Raw genomic sequence first — 25,048 nt, 5'->3', positions numbered from 1 at the left:
ACACTTCTTTGTTCTTTAATATTTTCTAGAAGACATCCTGCAAAAGGTTTCTCCATAGATTTCAACGCTGGGTTCCGATTCTTTTTCGGACTTCCTGATACAGGTTGGTACAACTGAAGAAGATTGGAACTTAGGAGACAGGGGCAAAGGACAGAAAGACCAAGCTTCCCATCATCATAAGGTCATAAGAAATAGGCCAGTTGGCTCAAAGAATAAAGAAAATTACAGCACAGGAACAGGCCCTTCGGCCCTCCAAGCCTGCACCGACCATGCTGCCCGACTGAACTAAAACCCCCTACCCTTCCGGGGACCATGTCCCTCTATTCCCATCCTATTCATATATTTGTCAAGACGCCCCTTAAATATCACTATCATGTCTGCTTCCACTACCTCCCCTGGCAGCGAGTTCCAGGCACCCACCACCCTCTCTGTTTAAAAAAGACTTGCCTCGTACATCTCCTTTAAACCTTGCCCCTCGCACCTGTGGTGAACGATTGTTGGTTACCACCAGAAGTGCTGAGCCATGGTCTGGCCAGTACTATGAGTCTGTAGATATGTTACTGTTGGGGTTAGGGTTGGGCTGTTCTACCTGGTAATATAGTCCTATGGTACACTCCAGTTGGCTCTGCCTTCCGGGAGAGGTATAAAGATCACTGCTCTGCCTGGTGACCCTTTACTCTGGGATTGTATATTGTATATAGTAGCTCCGTTATTGTTGGTAATAAAAGCCTTTATTTCCCGGGTACATCCAGCCTCCCGTGTGATTTATCGCGCATCAGCACCTTAAACCTATGCCCCCTAGTAATTGACTCTTCCACCCTGGGAAAAAGCTTCTGACTATCCACTCTGTCCGTGCCCCTCAGAATTCTACAAGATTATATCAGGTCGCCCCTCAACCTCCGTCGTTAGTGAGAACAAACCAGGTTTCTCCAACCTCTCCTCATTGCTAATGCCCTCCATACTAGGCAACATCCTGGTAAATCTTTTCTGTACCCTCTCCAAAGCCTCTACATCCTTCTGGTAGTATGGCGACCAGAATTGCACACTATATTCCAAGTGTGGCCTAACTAAGGTTCTATAAAGCTGCAACATGACTTGCCAATTTTTAAACTCAATACCCTGGATGAAGGCAAGCATGCCATATGCCTTCTTGACTACCTTCTCCACCTCCGTTGCCACTTTCAGTGACCTGTGTACCTGTACACCCAGATCCCTCTGCCTATCAATACTCTTAAGGGTTCTGCCATTTACTGTATATTTCCCATATGTATTAGACATTCCAAAATGCATTACCTCACATTTGTCCGGATTAAACTCCATCTGTCATCTCTCCGCCCAAGTCTCCAACTGATCTATATCCTGCTGTATCCTCTGATGGTCCTCATCGCTATCCGCAAATCCATCAACTTTGTGTCATCTGCAAACTTACTAATCAAACCAGTTACATTTTCCTCTAAATCATTTATATATATTACAAACAGCAAAGGTCCCAGCACTGATCCCTGAGGAACACCACTTGTCACAGCCCTCCATTCAGAAACGCACCCTTCCACTGCTACCCTCTGTCTTCTATGACCGACACAGTAAGGAGTCTAACAACACCAGGTTAAAGTCCAACAGGTTTACTTGGTTTATTTCTATGACCGAGCCAGTTCTGCATCCATCAGTTCACCTCTGATCCCGTGCAACTTCACCTTCTGTACTAGTCTGCCATGAGGGACCTTGTCAAAGGCCTTACTGAAGTCCGTGAAGGCAACATCCACTGCCCTACCCTCATCAATCATCTTCGTCACTTCCTCAGAAAACTCAATCAAGTTGGGTTCTTCAAGCCTGTTCTTCATTCAGTAAGATCAGGGATGATACGAGGGTCTCAATTCCAGTTTCCTTTCCGCCCCTGCCATTGTTCACTTGTTAATCAAAAATCTCTCCACCCCAGTCCTGAATATATTCAATGACCTCTGGGGGACAGAGTCCCAAAGACTAATGACCCTCTGAGAGAAATTTACCCGTGTCCCCATCTTAAGTGGGAGACCAGCTAATTTTTTAAGCTGTGATCAAGGCAGCTTGTGAAGGAGTTTGGTGAGGAACTTAACGGTAATACTGAGGAAATTTCAAAAAAGAAAGCAAATAAAGACTTACATTGATGTAGCGCCTTCCAGAATATGCAAAGCGACTTATGGCCTAGTTGTTGTTGCAATGTGGGGAAATGCGGCAGCAATTTTACATAATGGAAAGATGCCACAGCAATACCCCACAGCAATACCCCATAGCAATACCCCACAGCAATACCCCATAGCAATACCCCACAGCAATACTCCACAGCGATACCCCACAGCAATACCCCATAGCAATACCCCACAGCAATACCCCATAGCAATACCCCACAGCAATACCCCACAGCAATACCCCACAGCGATACCCCACAGCAATACCCCACAGCAATACCCCATAGCAATACCCCACAGCAATACCCCACAGTAACACCCCACAGCGATACCCCACAGCAATACCCCACAGCAATACCCCACAGCGATACCCCACAGCAATACCCCACAGCAATACCCCACAGCAATACCGTACAGTAATACTCTAAGGTAAGATCCCACAGTAATACCCTACAGTAATATCCCAGCATGACAGTGACAGACATAATCTGCCTTTATGTTTTTGTGGCAATTTTGATTGAGAGATAGATATTGACCAGGTGGCAGGGTGGCACAGTGGTTAGCACTGCTGCCTCACAGCGCCAGCGACCCGGGTTCAATTCTGGCCTTTGGTCACTGTCTATGTGGAGTTTGCATGTTCTCCCCGTGTCTGCGTGGGTTTCCCCCGGGTGCTCTGGTTTCCTCCTACAGATTGAAATTCGTGCTGGTTAGGTGGATTGGCCCTGCTAAATTGCCTCTTATTGTCAGGGGATTAGCAGGGTATATATGTGAGGTTATGGGGATAGGGCCTGGGTGGGATTGTTGTCGGTGCAGGCTCGATCGGCTAAATGACTTCCTTTTGCACTGCACAGATTCTAGGATACCGGAGAAAACTCCCCGACCCTTCTTTGAATAATACCATCTGGTTCACTAATGTCCTTTAGGGAAGGAAATCTGCCGTCCTTACCCGGTCTGTCCTACATGTGACTCCAGAGCCACAGCAATGTGGTTGACTCTCAACTGCCGTCTGAAATGGAGGACAGTTAGGGATGGGCAATAAATGCTGGCCCAGCCAGCGACGCTTCCCTTAAAAATGAATTTAAAAACAATATAGGATCTTTCGCATCCCACCCAAGGGAGCACCAGTTTAATATCTCCTCTGATAGGCCTCTTGATAAACCAATTTAATGGATTGTTTGGCCTGGATTAGGGGCACTCAGCCATAATATTGTTCCCACTAACTGACAGGAACAGAGGAAACAGGGAGAAAATGAGCAACGTTTGAGAAGATTGTTGGAAGATTCGACCCCTGGTTTGCGAAAGAGGTGAATTAAAATCGGAAGTTCCGACTTCATACCTCAGCATTCATAGAATCATAGAATCCCTACAGTACAGAAGGAGGCCATTTGGCCCATCAAGTCTACATCAACCACAATCCCACCCCACATATTTACCCTGCTAACCCCCTGACACTAGGGTCAATCTACCATGGCCAATCCACCTAACCCGCACATCTTTGGAGTGTGGGAGGAAACCGGAGCACCCGGAGGAAACCCACGGAGAGAACGTGCAAACTCCACACAGACAGTGACCCGAGGCTTGGAATTGAACCCGGATCCCTGGCGTCGTGAAGGCAGCAGTGCTAACCACTGTGCCACCGTGCCGGGCATTGGCAGCTCTGCTTTTGACGAGGGCAGAGCTGTTACTTGTGGGGAGAACGGTTGAAAGAAAATCCTCCAGCTTTTAGACATGTGAAGGATTCCCAATCAGTACAAATTGCTGAAAGCTTTGTGTGAATGAGATCATGCAAGTGCAACAGCGCGGAACAACTTTGAAAGCAAGGGATACATTGGCCACAGTGGCGAAGGTGATAGAAGAACCAAGCAGAGATTACAAAGAATAAGTGATGGGTCATTATAACCACTTAACCATCAAACAACACCCAGTGGGGAGAAGTTCAGGATTGGAGCTTAAATTGAAGGGAACTTGGAAGGAATGCTGCAGCTTGAAGGCTTATTTGGATTGCTATGTTCTGAGGTTGTTTTCACAGGAAGAATTAATTAAACAGTGATTTGAAAACATGCCTCAGAGTGAAGGGCATTCGCGCAAGTTTGAAAACCTGTGGTGAGTGAGATGCCAACCAGCCACCTGTGCTTCCTGTAGGCAAGTGCTCAGTACATAACTAAGGAGAGATGTTGGCCAAGTGGTATTATTGCTAAACTATTAATCCAGAAACTCAGCTCATGTTCTGGGGACCTGGGCTTGAATCCCGCCATGGTGGAATTCGAATTCATTTTTTTAAAAATCTGGAATTAAGAATCTACTGATGACCATGAAACCATTGTTGATTGTCGGAAAAACCCATCTGGTTCACTAATGTCCTTTAAGGAAGGAAATCTGCCGTCCTTACCTGGTCTGGCCTACATGTGACTCCAGAGCCACAGCAATGTGGTTGACTCTCAACTGCCTTCCAAGGGCAGCTAAGGATGGGCAATAAATGGTGGCCCAACTAGTGACGCCCATGTCCCACGAATGAATAAGTAAAAACATGACTAAAGAAGCATTTCTTTACTATAACTCACCCTGGTCACCTGTTCCTGCAGGGTAACTACCTCGCTAACCCCGCAGTTTCATGTCGGATTCTTTGTGGGCATGGAGTTTGTGCCAGGGCACCGCCTCAGTCCTTGTGCCCACCTGTGGAGCGATCACCTTCAGCTTGTGAACATTATACACGCCCCAGGCTGGTGCCTGACCTTTGCTGTTTCTTAGAACATGTGTCCACTTGCCTTAGCACGATTAATAATGGCATTGAGTGCAAGGACCTTAGAGGGATGTCTGACCACCCCACCCCCCAACCCCTTGCATAAGAACTAGGAGCCCCCCTCGCGCCCCCCCCCCCCCCCCCACCCTCCACCAAACCCCTTGCATAAGAACATAAGAACTAGGAGCAGGAGTAGGCTATTTGGCCCCTCGAGCCTGTTCCGCCATTCAATAAGATCATGGCTGATCTTTTCGGTCCCCATAACCCTTAATTCCTTTACTGTTCAAAAATCTATCCATCTTTGCCTTAAACATTCAATGAGGTAGTCTCAAATGCTTCACTGGGCAGAGAATTCCACAGATTCACAACTCTTTGGGTGAAGAAATTCCTCTTCTACCCAGTCCTAAATCTGCTCCCCCTTATTTTGAGGCCATGCCCCCTAGTTCTAGTTTCACCCGCCAGTGGAAACAACCTCCCTGCTTCTATCTTATCTATTCCCTTCATAATCTTATATGTTTCTATCAGATCCCCCCTCATCCTTCTGAATTCCAATGAGTATAGGCCCAGTCTACTCAGTATCTCCTCATAAGCCAACCCTCTCAACTCCGGAATCAACCTAGTGAATCTCCTCTGCACCCCCTCCAGTGCCAGTATATCCTTTCTCAAGTAAGGAGACCAAAACTGCACACAGTACTCCAGGTGTGGCCTCACCAGCACCTTATACAGCTGCAACATAACCTCCCTGTTTTAAAACTCCATTCCTTGCAGAGGTGGTAGATGGGACAGACTCTGAGCAGGCTGAATGTGTATGTCTTCCTCCTCCTCATGATCTAGGCTAACTTCATAATACACCTTGGAGTTTCTAATATGACCCCTAACAGTACATCAAGACTTCCATTAATTATAACACGAAACATGAAATGCAAAGTACCTCATTCAGGAGTGTAAGACATAAAACGCAATAAAATCCATCACTCCCTGAAACTGTCATTTTACTGTTTATTGAAGCGTTATAATGTACAAAGCTAGCTAGTCAGGAAGCAATGGCATTGCAATATGTTTGCTCATGCAATAAACATATGTCGTAGCATTGTTGAAAACAGATACACATCGTCAAAGCTTTTCATCTTGCACCCATCAGGACAGTTCGCAAGAATTCCAATGGTAAAGGGAACAACAATTTAGACTGCATGAGGAGAGCATGCTGATTGCGTGGCAAGTGGACTCTGATTGGCAGTGGCATTTCTATGGAGAATGCACTGGAGAGCAGTTAACTGCCGATGTTTGGATTCAAAGCTGGTCAAGATTGGTCACGACATCGCCATGAGGAATGAACCAGGAAATGGCTGTCCCCCAGTTTCCTGTTCAGTTGAAAAGGGCTCAATGTGAACAGTTGAGGGGATGATGTGGTGCCGGGTATGAAGGCTGTGCCCAAAGTCTGTACCGCCAAACAACCATACATTTATAGTATTCGATATTTTACTGTGTAATGGAAGATAAGAGAAGACATAAAAAGATGCCACCTCAGAAGGGAGACCACAATCTCCCTCGACCAAAAGGAAAAACAAAATATTTACGAATATTTAGAACAATAAATACCTTCCTTTATTCATCTGTTCCTTAATTTGAATTTCATTGAAGCTCCCACATCCTTTGAAACTGTAAACTTATCACAAGTTCAGAATCAACATGACTGGTAAGCAGTGAAAACCTCTGTGATCCTCTATCATAGGATCCCTACAGTGCAGAAGGAGGCCATTCAGCCCATCGAGTCTGCACCGACCACAATCCCACCCAGGCCCCATTCCCGTAACACCACATATTTACCCTGCTAACCCCAAGGGTTAATTTAGCATGGCCAATCCACCTAACCTGCACATTTTTGGAGTGTGGGAGGAAACCGGAGCACCCAGAGGAAACACACACAGACAACGTGCAAAGATAGTGACCCAAGCCGGGAATCGAACCCGGGTCCCTGGTGCCGTGAGGCGGCAGTGTTAACCGTTGTGCCACCGTGTCGCCCTATCACTGGAGGTGGGATGGAGGTTTGCTTTACAGGTAGGTTGTTATATTCTAGAATGCAATCTAAGGGTGTGGCCAAGTAGATCCAATCAAAGCATTCCAAAGGGTATTGAATAAGTATATGACATTGGAGGGCTACGGGGAAACAAGTTGGTGAATGGAACTAATTGGTAGCTTCATCCGCAGTGCTGGCATGGGCAGCTGAAAACATCTGAGTTTTCGCCTTGCCCTCCTCTGAGCTCTTGGGTGGAATTTGATGCCCTCCTCCTGGTGGGTTTGGTGCCAGCTCCACCACCCACATGAAGGCCCACCAAATCGGCCAAAAGGGTGCGAAAGGAAACTGTGATACCCGCCACAAGGTCCATGGGGAATCACTGATTCCCGTAGGACCAACGGTATAAATGGGGGATTGGTTCCTGAACCAAGGCGAGAAATCATTCAAGGAGCACCGGTATTTCAACTCTTGTCCAGTCAAGTCTCATCACAAGTTGGGGCGGCACGGTAGCACAGTGGTTAGCACTGCTGCTTCACAGCTCCAGGGTCCCGGGTTCGATTCCCGGCTCGGGTCACTGTCTGTGTGGAGTTTGCACATTCTCCTCGTGTCTGCGTGGGTTTCCTCCGGGTGCTCCGGTTTCCTCCCACAGTCCAAAGATGTGCGGGTTAGGTTGATTGGCCAGGTTAAAAATTGCCCCTTAGAGTCCTGGGATGCGTAGGTTAGAGGGATTAGCGGGTAAATATGTGGGGGTAGGGCCTGGGTGGGATTGTGGTCGGTGCAGACTCAATGGGCCGAATGGCCTCCTTCTGCACTGTAGGGTTTCTATAATTTCTATGATTTCTATGAAGTCACTGAGGTGACCCTTCAAGCCTGCACGCCTTAGCACAAGTTCCTCGGTTAATGTGGGGAGATACAATGAAACCATCATTCACTGTCTGTTTCCTGTTCAACAATGAGCTTCTGCGAATCTGACCACATATTCAATACAACACAAGCTTAAAAGTGCATAAAAATCGCAACAGTGATGGCAAAGATGTTTTAACAAATTAAAGCATTTGTTTCCAACATGTCCAGTCACACAGATGGGCGAAGCAGAACGTCAACACACATGTCAGTGTAGCATCGTAAAGTTGAAAGCGACATTTTAAGTCGAAATGAGATGTCAATTTCCAAACATTGTTTGGGCCGTTCGTCATAACCCAAACATTGCAAAGTCAAGGGCTGCCTGGATAGAGTGGACGTGGGGAAGATGTTTCCATTAGTGGGAGAGACTGGGATCCGAGGGCACAGCCTCAGAGTGAAGGGACGGACACTTTAGAACCGAGATGAGGAGGAATTTCTTCAGCCAGTGGGTGGTGAATCTGTGGAATTCATTGCCACAGAGGAGGCCAGGTCATTGAGTGTATTTAAGACAGAGATAGATAAGTTCTTGATTGGGAAGGGGGTCAAACGTTACGGGGAAAAGGTAGGAAATTGGGCTTGAGAAACTTATCAGCCATGATTGTACAGCGGAGCGGACTCGATGGGCCGAATGGCTTAATTCTGCTCCTATATCTCACGGTCTTATGCATTTAATTGGCTGTAAAATGCTTTGGGCTATGAAAGAGACTGGTTAAATGTAAATCCTTCTTTCAGTTGAACTGGATCCCATTGTATTTTTGAAACAATCTGATTAAAATATGTTCCAGGCACCCAGTTTTACTCAACTAAATGACCTTAGACAATGGTAGCTACACAAACATCATTGGTAAATGTATATCAACACCAGACACAACAGAAAGGAAAAACATTCAACCGTGGCCTGACGTAGATGGTATCTCCTGGCGAGAGTGGCAAGGAAGGAATTCTAAGTGTCCAGGCTCGCTAATCGCCCGTTTGTAAGTCACACACCAGTTCAACTCCACGTGTTCAATCTGGTCATTTCTCTTGGACTTGACTTGGTGTTTGGGATGGAGTTCTCCTGCCCAGGCCACCTGCCTCACGGACACGTTGGGCTTCTGCGCGCGAACCGCGACGTTCCGACGCGGCCGGTGAGCGCAGCAGGACAGGAAAGAGAAGCAATCGTTCTTGAAGGTTTCATTCAGGAAGGTGTAGATGACGGGATTGTTGAAGGAGTTGAAGAATCCAATCGCTTGCACGACGGCGATGATCATGTTGATGGTGACATCATCGTATTCCTCCTCCAGTTCGTCTGCGGAAACAGAATTCCGTCAACGTTAAGGAAATGGAGGCAATGGAGCGGAACGTGGCTCCAGCCCTGAGGTATTAGATAACCAGTTACCAGATAATCAGCAAGATAACCAGTTGTAAGCAACAAAATGGAGTCCAGTCATAATGCCTCAGTAGCTCAAGGCAGTGATAGGTCACCATGTTCTCAAGGCAAGTTTAAGTTCATTTATTAGTGTCACAAGTAGGCTTACATTAACACTGCAATGAAGTCACTGTGAAAATCCCCTAGTCACCTGTTTGGGTGGCACGGTGGCACAGTGGTCAGCACTGCCGCCTCACAGCACGAGGGATCCGGGTTCAATTCCGGCCTCGGGTCACTGTCTGTGTGGAGTTTGCACATTCTCCCGTGTCTGCGTGGGTTTCCTCCGGGGGCTCCGGTTTCCTTCCACAGTACAAAGATGTTCAGGTTAGGTGGATTGGCCATGCTAAATTGACCCTAGAATCAGGGGGATTAACAGGGTGAATATGAGGGGTTACGGGAATAGGGTCTGGGGGGGATTGCAGTCGGTGCAGACTTGATAGGCCAAATGGCCTCCTTCTGCACTGTAGGGATTTTATGAGCTGCTTTCTTGAATCGCTGCAGCCCACGTGATGGAATGTTCCCATGGGGGGTTGGGGGGGAGCCAGAACTATTATTTTCATTTACTTATTAGTGTTACAAGTAGGCTTACATTAACACTGCAATGAAGTTACTGTGAGAATCCCCTAGTCGCCACACTCCGGCGCCAGTTTCGGTACACTGAGGGAGAATTTAGCACGGCCAATACACTTTATAAGCACGTCTTTCAGCCTGTGGGAAGAAACTGGAGCACCCGGAGGAAACCCATGCAGACATGGGGAGAACATGCAGACTCCACACAAACCGGGAATCAAACCCGGGTCCTTGGCACTGTGAGGCAGTAGTGCTAACCACTGTGCCACCATGCTGCCCTTGCCATCCAACTGGAGATGGTCAATAAATGTTGCTTCAGGAAAGGTAATGGCCTAGTGGTGTTATCGCTGGACTATTAATCCAGAAACTCAGCTAATGTTCTGGGGACCCGGGTTCAAATCCCGCCACGGCAGATGGTGGAATTTTAATTCAATAAAAAATATCTGGAATTAAGAATCTGCTGATGACCATGAAACCATTGTCGATTGGTGGAAAAACCCATCTGGTTCACTGCTGTCATTTAGGGAAGGAAATCTACCATCCTTACCTGGTCTGGCCTACATGTGACTCCAGAGCCACAGCAATGTGGTTGACTCTCAATTGCTGTCGGGCAACTAGGGATGGGCAATAAACGCTGGCCCAGCCAGCGACGCCCATGTCCCACGAATTAATTAAAAAAAGACTCACATTCTGTACTCCGTGAAAAAAGGAAAGGAACAGGAAAAACTCTATTCCTTTTCCCAAGATCAATCCTACCTTCACAACCTTCCACCACGCACCTTATTTCATAAGTAAGAATATACTAAGGAAAAGTTGGTGTGATGGAACTCATGGTGCGATGGGACTCTGTACACATACCAGTATACCTCTGGTCTAATTTTCTTTCCTCACTCAACATTCCCCCCCCACCCACCCCATCCCCCCGCCTTTTCCTTCACTGGGACTTCACTTGTCTCCAACCTGGGCTTCAATCATTTCCTTTTGATTTGAAGTGTTTCAGGTGCTGATCAGTTTTGGGGTAACAGCCAGCCAGCCAGCAGAATATCTCTGGGTCATTTGCCCATTTTCTCTTCTGGGAAATCAAAAGGCAGCACCTGAAGGATTGGGAAAAATTAGGCCAGAGTTTCCTCTACAACTTTGCGATGGGAGAGGGGTAAATACTGGGAGCTCAAACCTGTAACTGATGCGCATTCGCCCAGCTCGACTTCACTCCCCCCAACCCCACAGCCACCTATAATTGCTGCCCTACTCCCAGTCTCCCGAAGGGGGTAGGCCCAAAACAGCCCCACACATTTTTCAAACACCCTTCCTTCAAGGTGCAGTCCGAAAGACGTGCTGGTTAGGGTGCATTGGCCATGCTAAATTCTCCCTCGGTGTACCCGAACAGGCGCCAGAGTGTGGCAACGCGAGGATTTTCACAGTAACTTCATTGCAGTGTTCATGTAAGCTTACTTGTGATACTAATAAATAAATTAAAAACTTGTAAAACTTTAGACCCTTGATGGGTGCTGGTGTGGGAGAGGAGAACTGAGGTCAACAGGGGGCCGACCAGGGAGCCAGGAAAATTAGCAGCACCCTCACTGTTTCTGCACATACATGAAATAGTCAGCGCAGACAAAGGGGATACTTCACTCTATCTATCAACAGTACACAGCTGAATGTCCTTGCCAACATCATCAAAACTGTGATAAAAGACATGATTAAGTAACCATTGTCTGAATGGACATTCCATCCGTCTACCACAATAAACATTACTGATGGGACGCGATTAAACAGCTATTGCCTTGGGCTACCTCTTTGTATCATATGTAAATAATTTACTGGTGTGTGTGACTGGAAACAATTATCTTTACTAGAAGTTGTAAGAAATGCCCTATAAAAAAGGCTGACTGCACACAATTGAGCAGGGCAGACTGAAGAAGCCTTAGGAATTCTCCAGTTCTCCTCTCCTTATCGATAAGAAGGCAATAAAGGATCCATCACTCATGAACGCTGTGCCTAAATATCTTTTTCACTCCAACACTGGTGATGGATGCAGAGTAGCCCCAGTAAGAGCCCCAATATGTCACTGAACTAGTAACCCAGAGACCCAGGGGTAATGCTCGAGAGACCCGGGTTCGAAGCAGGTGGCAAAATTTGAATTCAATAAAAATCATGAGTTAAAAGTCTAAATGTGACCATGAAACCATTGTCGTAAAAACCCATCCGATTCACTAGTGTCCTTGAGGGAAGGAAATCTGCTGTTCTTACCTGGTCTGGCCTACATGTGACTTCATACCCACAGCAATGTGGTTGACTCTTAACCACCCACTGAAATGGCCTAGCAAAGATGTGCAGGTTAGGTGGATTGGCCATGCTAAATTGCCCTTTAGTGTCCCAGGATCTGTAGGTAAGGTGGATCGGCCATGCTAAATTGCCCCTTAGTGTCCAAGGATGTGCAGCTTAGGTGGATTGGCCGTGCTAAATTGCCCCTTAATGTCCAAAGATGTGCAGCTTAGGTGGATTAGCCGTGCTAAATTACCCCTTAATGTCCCAAGATGTGTAGGTTAGAGGGATTAGCAGGGTAAATATGTGGGGTTAAGAAGATCAAGTCTGGGTAAGATGCTCTTTCAGAGAGCAAACTCGATGGGCTGAATGGCCTCCTTCTGTACTGTAGGGATTCAATGATTCCATGTCTTGACAATTTAAGTGCTCATCCAGATACTTCTCAAATGTTATTTAGTTCCCAACACCACCCCAAATGAGACCAAATAACTCACAACCTGTCCAAGTGTCCAGTGAGATTTTGATCACCCATCGCAATATCTCCTCCTGTGGTTCGCTGTCTAACTTTACTGGGTGAGACCTCTGCGAAATGACCTGGGCCCTTCCTGGGCACTGCACTAAAGGTGTTGCATCAATGGCAGTTGTTGCTGTTGTTGAGAGTTGAACGAATTAAAGAGGGTTAATAAAAGAAGAAGGAGTTTACTTACTGAACTCAAACAGCATGTGCACCACATGGAACGGGGCCCAACATATGGTGAAGAGTGCGACGATAGTTATCATGATAACAACAGCCCGCTTCTTCTTACTGGAAGCGACATCAATCAGTGTCAGTCCTTGATGAGAAAGTGTATTCAACAGATGCACATTTCACATCTTCTGCCTTACATATTTTACATACACTACCTGCGGAAATCTCCAGCCCTTCCACCTGGCCAGATTTTCCAGTCCCACCATCAAAGCCGATGGGCTTTTGGATGGTTCGCCGTGTTTTCCGCCTCAGGCCCTGCCCCCTGCTGCGACGGCGCTGTAAAATTCCACCAATAATAATCAAAGAGCACCAACATGCAAATGCATTGCGATATCATGGAACCCCGACAGTGCAGAATTCGGCCCATCGAGTCTGCACCAACTACAGAGCATCCTATCCAGGCCCTATTCCCACATATTTACCCTGTTAATCGCCCTAACCCACACACCTTTGGACACTAATGGGCAATTTACCATGGCCAATCCACCTAACCTGCACACTTTTAGACACTAAGGAGCAATTTAGCATGGCCAACCCACCTAACCTACACATCTTTGGACACTAAGGGGCAATTTAGAATAGCCAATCCACCTAACATGCACAACTTTGAACACTAAGGGGCAATTTAGCATGGCCAATCCACCTAATCCGCACATCTTTGGAGTTTGGGAGGAAACCGGAGCACCCGGAGGAGACCCATGCAAACACAGGGAGAACGTGCAAGGTCCACACAGACAGTGACCCAAACCGGGAATTGAACCCGGGTCCCTGGCATTGTAAGGCAGCAGTGCTAACCACTGTGCCACCGTGCTGCCCCCAGTAAATGATCTATTTAATGCTAGAGAAGCTTCAAAGAACATGGGGGTCACCGTCTAAAACTAAGGGCCGGATTCACGAGCCTCGCACGCCGTATTGTGTTCCCCCACACATTTTACCCGCTAATCCCTCTAACCTACGCATCCCAGGACTCTAAGGGACAATTTTTTTTTAACCTGGCCAATCAACCTAACCCGCACATCTTTGGACTGTGGGAGGAAACCGGAGCACCCAGAGGAAACCCACGCAGACACGAGGAGAATGTGCAAACTCCACACAGACAGTGACCCGAGCCGGGAATCGAACCCGGGACCCTGGAGCTGTGAAGCAGCAGTGCTAACCACTGTGCTACCGTGCCGCCCTAGTGCGGGTTAGGTGGATTGGCCATGCTAAATTGCCCCTTAGTGTCAGGGAGACTAGCTAGGGTAAATGTATGGAGATAGGGCCTGGGTGGGATTGTGGTCGGTGCAGACTCGATGGACCAAATGGCCTCCTTCTGCACTGTAGGGATTCTATATCTATGTCAAACGGCAGTGGAAGCAGAATCTTTGAATATCTTTAAGGGAGAGTTAGATTAACAAGGTGGTGAAATGTTATCGGGCTCCGCAGGAATATGGGGTTGAGGTTTCAATCAGATCATCCATGATCTTGTTGAATGGTGGAGCAGGCTCGAGGGGCTGAGTGGCCTCCTCCTGATGCTAATTCCTATGTTCGGTTGAGTTTTCCTCCTCTTAAATGCGTGGAAATAGAACGCCATTCAATGTTAGCACTCAGGATACACTCAAACATGGGGTATGGAAACAGCTGCTTGTGGGGAAAGCTACAGAAGAGCAGTAGGGGACATTCAATAAAGAAATGGGGATGACACACACTCAACATGTTCCCTCTCAGGTGACAGGAAGGAGCAACAAGCCCAGAGAACCATGGATGACCAGAGATACTCAGGGTACAGTGAGAAGGAAAAGGGAGACTTTTAGCAAGGGGAGCAAATCAGCTGAGGCATTCGTAAAGTACAGGAAATGTAGGGTGGAGTTAATAAAGCAATTAGGAAAGTTAAGACGGGGTATGAGAAAGCTCTGGCTGGTAAAAGTATGGGAAATCCCAAGATATTCTATCAAGAAAGTTTATTTATTGGTCACAAGAAAGGTTTACAATAACACTGCAATGAAGTTACTGTGAAATTCCCTTAGTAAGGTGCCTGAAGATTGGAGGGTGGCAAATGTTGTGCCTTTGTTTAAAAAGGGCTGCAGGAAAAAGCATGGGAGCTACAGGCCGGTGAGCCTCACATCTGTGCCCTCACATCTGTGGTGGGTAATTTGTTGGAAGGTATTTTGAGAGACAGGATCTCAAGGCATTTAGAGATGCAAGGACTGATTAGGGACAGTCAGCATGGCTTTGTGAGTGGAAAATCATGTCTCACAAATCTGATTGAGTTTTTTAAAGGGGTAACCAAGAAGGTAGATGAGGGCAGTGCAGTTGATGTTGTCTACATGGACTTTAGCAAGGCCTTTGACAAGGTACCGCATGATAGGTTGTTGCATAAGGTTAAATCTCACGGGATCCAGGGCGAGGTATCTAAATGGATACAAAATTGGCTTCTTGACAGAAGCCAAAGGGCGATTGTAGACGGTTGTTTTTCAAACTGGAGGCCCGTGACCAGCGGTGTGCCTCAGGAACCAGTGCTGAATCCACTGTTATTTGTCATTTATATTGATGATTTGGATGAGAATTAGGAGGCATGGTTAGTAAGTTTGCAGATGACACCAAGATTGGTGGCATAGTGGACAGTGAAGAAAGTTATCTCCAATTGCAACGGGATCTTGATCAATTGGGCCAGTGGGCTGACAAATGGCAGATGGAGTTTAATTTAGACAAATGCGAAGTGATGCATTTTGGTAGATTGAACCAGGGCAGGACTTACTCAGTTAATGGTAGGGTGTTGGGGAGAGTTACAGAACAAAGAGATCTAGGAGTACAGGTTCATAGCTCCTTGAAAGTGGAGTCACAGGTGGACAGAGTGGTGAAGAAGGCATTCAGCATGCTTGGTTTCATTAGTCAGAACATTGAATACAGGAGTTGGGACGTCTTGTTGAAGTTGTACAATACATTGGTAAGGCCACACTTGGAATACTGTGTACACTTCTGGTCACCCTATTATAGAAAGAATATTAAATTAGAAAGAGTGCAGAAAAGATTTACCAGGATGCTACTGGGACTTGATGGTTTGAGTTATAAGGAGAGGTTGGATAGACTGGGACTTTTTTCTCTGGAGCGTAGAAGGCTGTGGGGTGATCTTATAGAGGTCTATAAAATAATGAGGGGCACAGATCAGCTAGATAGTCAATATCTTTTCCCAAAGGTAGGGGAGTCTAAAACTAGAAGACATAGGTTTAAGGTGAAAGGGGAGAGATACAAAAATGTCCAGAGGGGCAATTTTTTCACACAGAGAGTGGTGAGTGTCTGGAACAAACTGCCAGAGGTAGTAGTAGAGGCAGGTACAATTTTGTCTTATAAAAAGCATTTAGACAGTTACATGGGTAAGATGGGTACAGAGGGATATGGGCCAAATGTGGGCAATTGGGATTAGCTTCGGGGTTTTAAAAAAAGGGCAGCATGGACAAGTTGGGCCGAAGGGCCTGTTTCCATGCTGTAAACCTCTATGACTCTATGACTCTAGTCACCACACTCCAGCGCCTGTTTGTGTTAATGCCCCTAACCAGCACGTCTTTCAGAACGTGGGAGGAAACTGGAGAGCCCGGAGGAAACCCACGCAGACACGGGGAGAACGTGCAAACTCCACACAGACAGTGACCCAAGCCGGGAATCAAACCTGGGCCCCTGGCGCTGTGAAGCAGCAGTGCTAACCACTGTGCTACCGTGCTGCCCATATAAGTACATCAATGGGAAAAGGATAACCAGGGAAAGAGTAGGGCCCATTAGGGTCCAAGTGGGCAATCTGTGGGTGGAGCCAGAGGACAATTGGTAGAGTGTTGAACGAATACTTCACATCCATCTTCATGAGGATGAAGGTATAGTCATTGGGGAGAGAGGTTGCGAGGTTCTTGAGCAAATTGCCAGAGGGAAGAACAAGGTATTGGAGGTGTTGGCAGCTTTAAAAAGGGACAAATCTCCAGGTCTGGATGAATTGTGTCCTAGGCTGCTGTGGGAAGCAAGAGAGGAGATTGTAATGTCTCTGACCCATATTTTTAATTACTCTCTGGACATGGGGGAGGTCATGGTGTGGGGATGCCGGCATTGGACTAGGGTAAACACAGTAAGAAGTCTCACAACACCAGGTTAAAGTCCAACAGGTTTATTTGGTAGCACAAGCTTTCGGAAAGTCGCTCTTCTTCAGGTGAGTGGGAGTTGTGTTCACAAACAGGGCATATATAGACACAAACTCAATTGACAAGATAATGGTTGGAATGCGAGTCTTTACAGGTAATTAAGTTTTAAAGGTACAGACAATGTGAGTGGAGATGGGGGGGCGCCGATAGGATCTTCCAGTCCCGACAAGGTCAATGAGGTTTTTCAAGGCTGGCCGCATTTTCTGCCCCCCCCCTCCCTTGCCCCCACCGCGATGGAGGTGGGAAAATTCCACCCCTCCCCTCCATGATATTTGGGTTAAAAATGCTCACCTTGTAATCTTGGACATTTCCCTCTTGTTCAGGGTGTTTAAGAAGGAGTTATCCCCAACACGTTTCTTAACCCACAGCTCAAAAACGATTCTGGTGCAAAGCAGCAGCATTACCGTGAGGGGCAGCAGGAAGAGAGCCACCAAGATGAACGTGGCGTAGACTCTGCGGAGCGATGGCGAGTCCCAACGTTCGAGGCAGGAAACGTAATGGCGGTCATAGAGAAAATCGTACTTCACCTGTGGAGCAAATCACCACCTGTAGCTTATTGTTGGATTTCTACTGCTTGACTCACCAAAAATGAGCCAATCATTTACGCCAATTAAATGCGGACAATTAATTTTACTTTGGCCCAAATTTACCAGATGATGAATTTGACCAGTTCCCAAGCCAATCTCACACCAACTAGAACAAAGAACAAAGACAATTACAGCACAGGAACAGGCCCTTCGGCCCTCCAAGCCTGCACCGACCATGCTGCCCAACTGAACCAAAACCCCCTACCCTTCCAGGGACGGTATCCCTCCATTCCCATCCCATTCATGTATTTGTCCAGACGCCCCTTAAATGTCACTATCATATCCACTACCTCCCCCGGCAGTGAGTTCTGGGCACCCACCACCCTCTGTGTAAAACACTTGCCTCGTACATCTCCTTTAAACCTTGCCCCTCGCACCTTAAACCTATGACTCCTAGTAATTGACTCTTCCACCCTGGGAAAAAGCTTCTGACTATCCACTCTATCCATAGAACCATAGAACCATAGAAAATTACAGCTCAGAAACAGGCCTTTTGGCCCTTCTTGTCTGTGCCGAACCATTTTTTGCCGAGTCCCACTGACCTGCACTTGGACCATATCCCTCCACACCTCTCTCATCCATGAACCCGTCCAAGTTTTTCTTAAATGTTAAAAGTGACCCCGCATTTACCACTTTATCCGGCAGCTCATTCCACACTCCCACCACTCTCTGCGTGAAGAAGCCCCCCCTAATATTCCCTTTAAACTTTTCTCCTTTCACCCTTAACCCATGCCCTCTGGTTCTTTTCTCCCCTAGCCTCAGCGGAAAAAGCCTGCTTGCATTCACTCTATCTATACCGATCAAAATCTTATACACCTCTATCAAATCTCCCCTCAATCTTCTACGCTCCAGGGAATAAAGTCCCAACCTATTCAATCTCTCTCTGTAACTCAGCTTCTCAAGTCCTGGCAACATCCTTGTGAACCTTCTCTGCACTCTTTCAACCTTATTTACATCCTTCCTGTAACTAGGTGACCAAAACTGTACACAATACTCCAAATTCGGCCTCACCAATGCCTTATATAACCTTACCATAACACTCCAACTTTTATACTCGATACTCCGATTTATAAAGGCCAATGTACCAAAGGCACTCTTTACGACCCTATCCACCTGTGACGTCACTTTTAGGGAATTCTGTACCTGTATTCCCAGATCCCTCTGTTCAACTGCACTCTTCAGAGTCCTACCACTTACCCTGTACGTCCATGCCCTTCATAATCTTGTAGACTTCTATCAGGTCGCCCCCTCAACCTCCATCGTTCCAGTGAGAACAAACCAAGTTTCTCCAATCTCTCCTCACAGCTAATGCCCTCCATACCAGGCAACTCAGGTACACTGACTACCCCTATGCACCCTGGCTCTCGGTATTGCGATGTCTTTTAAGTTTATTTACCAGTGTCACAAGTAGGCTTACATTAACACTGCAATGAAGTTACTGTGAAAATCCCCCAGTCGCCACACTCCGGCGTCTGTTCGGGTACACCGAGGGAGAATTTAGCACGGTCAATGCACCTGACCAGCACGTCTTTCAGACTGTGGGAGAAAACCGGAGCACCCGGAGGAAACCCACACAGACATGGGGAGAACGTGCAGGTTGTATCACAGCTTGGTATAGCTGACTATAGCCATGTTGACTATCCCTGATCAAGTCTTACCTCTCCAAGTAGAGATAGATTCTGTCCTTCAGAAGTTTCTCCAATAGTTTCTCTACCGCTGACGTGAGACTCACTGCTCTGCCCAACACCGCAAGAAACTACAAAAGGTCGTGAACGTAACTCAATCCATCACGCAAACCAGCCTCCCATCCATTGGCTCTGTCTACACTTGCCGCTGCCTCGGCAAAACAGCCAACATATTCAAGGACCCCACGCACCCCGGACATTCTCTCTTCCACCTTCTTCCGTCGGGAAAAAGATACAAAAGTCTGAGATCACGTACCAACCGACTCAAGAACAGCTTCTTCCCTGCTGCTGTCAGACTTTTGAATGGACCTACCTTGCATTAAGTTGATCTTTCCTTATACCCTAGCTATGACTGTAACACTACATTCTCCACTCTCTCCTTTCCTTCTCTATGAACGGTATGCTTTGTCTGTATAGCGTGCAAGAAACAATACTTTTCACTGTATGTTAATACATGTGACAATAATAAATCAAAATCAGACTCTGGACAGATAGTGACCCCAACCAGGAATTGAACCCGGGTCCCTGGTGCTGTGAGGCAGCAGTACTAACCACAATGCCACCGTGCCACCCATTTCAAATCTACAAGGAATACAATAGCATTTAAATAACACCCTCAATATCATTAACATGTCTCAAGCTACGATAACATTTCCAAAGATTTGCAAGTTAGGTTGATTGGCCATGCTAAATTGCCCCTTAGTCTCAGGGCCTGGGTGGGATTGGTGTCAGTGCTGGTTCAATGGGCTGAACAGCTCCTTCTGCACTGTAGGGATTCTATGATCTTGTGAAAATTTGACACCGGACGGAAATCTGCGACCTCGCCCGCGGTTGGGATTCTCCAGTCCCGCTGCCGTGAATAGAGATTTGGCTGGGCGCCAAATTCTCCGTTCTTGTTGCCAGTGGTTACCGCTGGGGGGGGGGGGGGGGGGTGGGGAGGAGGGGGGGAGAGAGGGAGCACCAAGTCACCGAAGACAATAAAAAATCAGGTGACCAAAAGCTCAATCAAAGAAGTTTTTTAAAATATATATTCAGTCTTGGATTGTGCACATCACAGCCTGGGTTACCCATTCCGAAATGCCCTTAACAAGGGTGGGTGCTGGGCCGCCTTCGCACACAGCTACAGTTCCAAAAGACCATAAGAAATAGGAGCAGAATTAGGCCATTCGGCCCATCGAGTCTGCTCCGCCATTCAATCATGGCTGGTATGTTTCTTAATCCCATTCTCCCACCTTTTCCCATAACCTTTGATCCCCTTACCAATCAAGAATCTATCTATCTCTGCCTTAAATACACTCAATGACCTGGCCTCCAAAGCCTTCTCATAGAACCACAGAATCATAGAATCCCTACAGTGCAGAAGGAGGCCATTCAGCCCATTGAGTCTGCACTGACAACAATCCCACCCAGGCCCTATCTCTGTAACCCCACATATTTACCCCGCTAATCCCCCAACAATAAGGGGCAATTTAACATGGCCAATCCATCTAACCGGCACATCTATGGAGTGTGGGAGGAAACCAAAGCATCCAGAGAAAACCCATGCAGACATGGGAAGAATGTGCAAACTCCACACAGACAGTGACCTGACGCTGGAATTGAACCCAGTTCCTGGTGCTGTGACGCAGCAGTGCTAACCTCTGTGCCACCGTGTGAATTCCATAGATTCATCACCCTCTGGCTGAAGAGATTCCTCCTCATTTCGGTTCTAAAGGATCGCCCCTTTACTCTGAGGCTGTGCCCTCGGATCCCAGTCTCTCCCACTAATGGAAACATCTTCCCCACATCCACTCTATCCAGGCCTTTCAGCATTCTGTAAGTTTCAATGAGATCCCCCCCTCATCCTTCTAAAAACCATCGAATAAAGACCCGGTGTCCTCAGACACTCCTCATACGTCAAGCCTTTCATTCCCGGGATCATTCACGTGAACCTTCTCTGGACCCTCCCCAAGGTCAGCACATCCTTCCTCAGGAACAGGCCAGCCAGGAGAACGTGGGAATGTTCAAGTTCAGCTGGTCTAGATGGGGGCAGAGTGCTGTTAGACTGGGAACTCCAGGAATTTGATCCGGCTACAGTGAAGGGACGGCGATATATCTCCAAGCCAAGATGATGAGTGACTTGGAGGGAAACCTACAGATGGTGGTGTTCACTGCCTTGTCCTTCCAGAGGTTAGAGGTTTAAGAGCACCTTAAAAGAGGAAAGTGAGAGAGGCGAAGAGGTATAGGGAGGAAATACCTGACTTCAGGGTCTTGGCAACTAAAGAAATGGCCACTGGAAAATGGCCACTGGAAATGACCACTGCGACTAAGGCGAGAATTCATTAATTACAGCGATGTAGGGTGGGGGAGATGGTGAATTAAGCAGCGGCAAATCCATGGAGGGATTTGAAAATGAGGATGAGAATTTAAAATACTGCCAAATATTGGTCAGCGAATGCAGGAACAAATGGGTGAATGGGTTTTGATTTGATTTGATTTGATTTATTATTGTCACATGTATCAGTATACAGTGAAAAGTATTGTTTCTTGTACGCTATGCAGACAAAGCATACCATTCATAGAGAAGGAGAGAGTGTAGTGTAGTTAGGGTGTAGAGAAAGATCAACTGAATACGAGGCAGGTCCATTCAAAAGTCTGACGGCAGCAGGGAAGAAGCCGTTCTTGAGTCGGTTGGTACGTGACCTCAGACTTTTGTATCTTTTTCCCGACGGAAGAAGGTGGAAGAGAGAATGTCCGGGGTGCGTGGGGTCCTTAATTATGCTGGCTGCTTTTCCGAGGCAGCGGGAAGTGTAGATAGGGTCAATGGATGGGGGGGCTGGTTTGTGTGATGGATTGGGCTACATTCACGACCCTTTGTAGTTTCTTGCGGTCTTGGGCAGAGCAGGAGCCATACCAAGCTGTGATACAACCAGAAAGAGTGCATCTGTGAAGGTTGGTGAGTGTCGTAGTGGACATGCCAAATTTCCTTAGCCTCCCAAGAAAGTAGGGGCATTGGTGGGCTTTCTTCACTATGTTGTCAGTGTGGAGGGATCAGGACAGGTTGTTGGTGGTCTGGACACCTAAAAACTTGAAGCTCTCGACCATTTCTACTTCGTCCCAATTTGTTTATTCATTTGTTTAAATTTATTTACTAGTGTCACAAGTAGGCTTACATTCACACTGCGATAAAGTTACTGTGAAAGTCCCCCAGTCGCCACACTCTGGTGCCTGTTCAGGCACACTGAGGGAGAATTTACCATGGCCAATGCATCTAACCAGTACATCTTTCGCACTGTGGGAGGAATCCGGAGCGCCCGGAGGAAACCCACGCAGACACGGGGAAAACTCTGCACAGACAGTGACCCAAGCCAGGAATTGAACCCGGGTCCATGGCGTTGTGAGGCAGCAGTGCTAACTAACCACTGTGGTGATGCAGACAGGGGTCTGTCCTCCATTATGCTTCCTGAAGACGATGACAATCTCCTTCGTTTTGCTGACTTTGAGGGAGAGATTATTGTCGTTGCATCAGTTCACCAGATTCAGGTATTGCAGTGAGTTGGGCCACGGGTAGAAGTATTTTGTTGAGCTCAGGTTTACAGAGGACAGAGGTGGGGGGGGGAGGGGGGGGGGGGGGGGCAGCCAGGAGAACATGGAAATATTCAAGTCTAAAGGTAGCAATGGCATGGAGGTGGTTTCCACAGCAGAGGAACTGAGATGGAGTGGAACTGGGCGATGTTTGACTCTGCTCATCTGAGGCACTGAGGGATGTTTTTGCTATATAAAGGTAAAATCTGGGCCATTATCTCAAAAAGCCTCTGACAGCTGACCGTTTGAGATAGTTCTGTTTAAAATGTCCCCTTTAACTTAAGGTTCGGCACGGTAGAACAGTGGTTAGCAATACTGTCTCACAGTGTCAGAGACCCCGGTTCGATTCCTGGCCTCGGGTCACTGTCTGTGTGGAGTTTGCACATTCTCCCCGTGTGATCTGGCATGCGAGCTGGCAGTTACTTTGGAACTGTTCCAATAATGTTATATATCTCCCAGTGAAGTGCAGCATACAGTGAAAGGAGTTGAAAGGTCGCATTAGTTAATTCATGCAGAACTATATTTTCTTTAGTTTCATGTATTAGTTGCCTGTTTGACCTCTATTGATTTTGGGGTTTTTTTTTCAGTAAAAGTCTTACAACATGAAACCTTGTCCTTCTGGGCTTTCCATCCTTGTTTTTAAGTTATTGGTCTCAATGAGAATCATACCACATACAGTAACTTGAATCAATAATTCAAGAACATTTTCATTTTGAATAATGTAGAGTAAATGGTAGAACTTGCCTCAAGCTGTTGGACATACAACATAGGAGCTCCAACGATGATAGCCACGACCCATGCAAACCCTGGCAATGAATAATACATATTAAAATGGCTCACACTAGAAAGATTTCCAGTCAACTTATGAGGACAACAGACCTTACAGCACAGGAGGATGCCACAGATGGAGAGATGGACTACGCGGTAGTTACTCTGGTGCATAGATTCAAGCGGTACCTCAAGCTGCTTCCAAGATCCTAACATGGAGCCATGCTCAGAGTTAGCAGCAGTTTGAGAATCAGCGCAGTACGGTGGCACAGTGGTTAGCACTGCTGCCTCACAGCGCCAGGTATCCGGATTCAATTCCGGCCTCGGGTCACTGTCTGTGTGGAGTTGGCACTTTCTGCCTGTGTCTGCGTGGGTTTCCTCCGGGTGCTCCAGTTTCTTCCCACACTCCAAAGATGTGTAGGTTCGGCGGATTGGCCATGCTGAATCGCCCCTTAGTGTCCAAAGATCATAGAGTCACAGAATCTCCACAGTCCAGAAGGAGGCCATTTGGCCCATCGAGTCTATGTTGACCACAATACCACCCAAACCTATTCCTGTAACCCCACACATTTATCCTGCTTATCCCCCTGACACTAGGGTCAATTTAGTATGGCCAATCAACCTAACCCATGCATCTTTAGACTCTGGGAGGAAACCCACGCAGACACAGGGAGAAAGTGCGAACTCCACACAGACAGTGACCTGAGGCCAGAATTGAACCCAAGTCCCTGGCGCTGTGAGGCAGCAGTGCTAACCATTGTGCCACCGTGCCACCCAGATGTGCGGGTTAGCTGGATTGGCCATGCTAAATTGCCTCTTAGTGTCCAAAGACGTGCGGCTTAGGTGGATTGGCCGTGCTGGCCCCTCGAGCCTGCTCTGCCATAGATCAAGCCCAAAGCCTCTTACTTCTGGCCTTTCCATGATCTTTTACATTGATCAAGATTCAATTTGTCCGAATCAGGCCCCACCCCAGGTCGACGCCTGTCCATTACACTGACTCAGGAAATTTCTTCAAGTTGTAAAGGCATAAAACTACTGGAAGCCTGAAATAAAACCAGGAAGTGCTGGAAAAACTCAGCAGGTCCGGTGAGAGGAAGTAAGTTAACATTATGATCCGATTTGCCAATAGTACTCTAAACATTATTCTGTTTCTCTCTCCACAGATGTGGACCAACCTGCTGAGATTTTCTAGCATCTTCTTTTCATAGAATCCCTACAGTACAGAAGGAAGCCATCAGGCGCATCGAGTCTGTATCGACTTTCTAACAGAGCATTTTACCTAGGCCCAAACCAACCCCATAACCGCACACATTTACCCCGCTAATCCCCCAACCTGCACATCTTTAAACACTAAGGGGCAATTTAGCACGGCTAATCCCCCAACCTGCACATCTTTAAACACTAAGGGGCAATTTAGCACGGCCAATCCACCTAACCTGCACAACTTTGGACACTAAGGGGCAAT

The 25,048-nt window shown here is 47.1% G+C and overlaps 1 protein-coding gene across 1 annotated transcript in view; it reads right to left on the bottom strand.

Annotated features, from left to right (window-relative positions):
- Nucleotides 1-8,712: 8,712 nt before the first annotated feature.
- The window catches only part of LOC144480138 (pyroglutamylated RF-amide peptide receptor-like), a 42,715-nt gene continuing 26,379 nt past the window's right edge, over nt 8,713-25,048 (bottom strand). Inside the window, exons 3-6 of the mRNA XM_078199283.1 lie at nt 23,560-23,621; nt 17,271-17,506; nt 12,776-12,873; nt 8,713-9,113 (exon numbers count right to left, since the gene is read on the bottom strand). Coding sequence (XP_078055409.1) covers nt 8,713-9,113; nt 12,776-12,873; nt 17,271-17,506; nt 23,560-23,621 — 797 coding nt within the window. The remainder of the gene's footprint in view (nt 9,114-12,775; nt 12,874-17,270; nt 17,507-23,559; nt 23,622-25,048) is intronic.

The sequence above is a fragment of the Mustelus asterias genome, chromosome 28, assembly GCF_964213995.1.
Source record: "Mustelus asterias chromosome 28, sMusAst1.hap1.1, whole genome shotgun sequence".
Lineage (NCBI taxonomy): Eukaryota > Metazoa > Chordata > Chondrichthyes > Carcharhiniformes > Triakidae > Mustelus > Mustelus asterias.
Note: the sequence above shows the minus strand (reverse complement) of the source record. Positions and strands in the feature narration are given on the sequence as shown.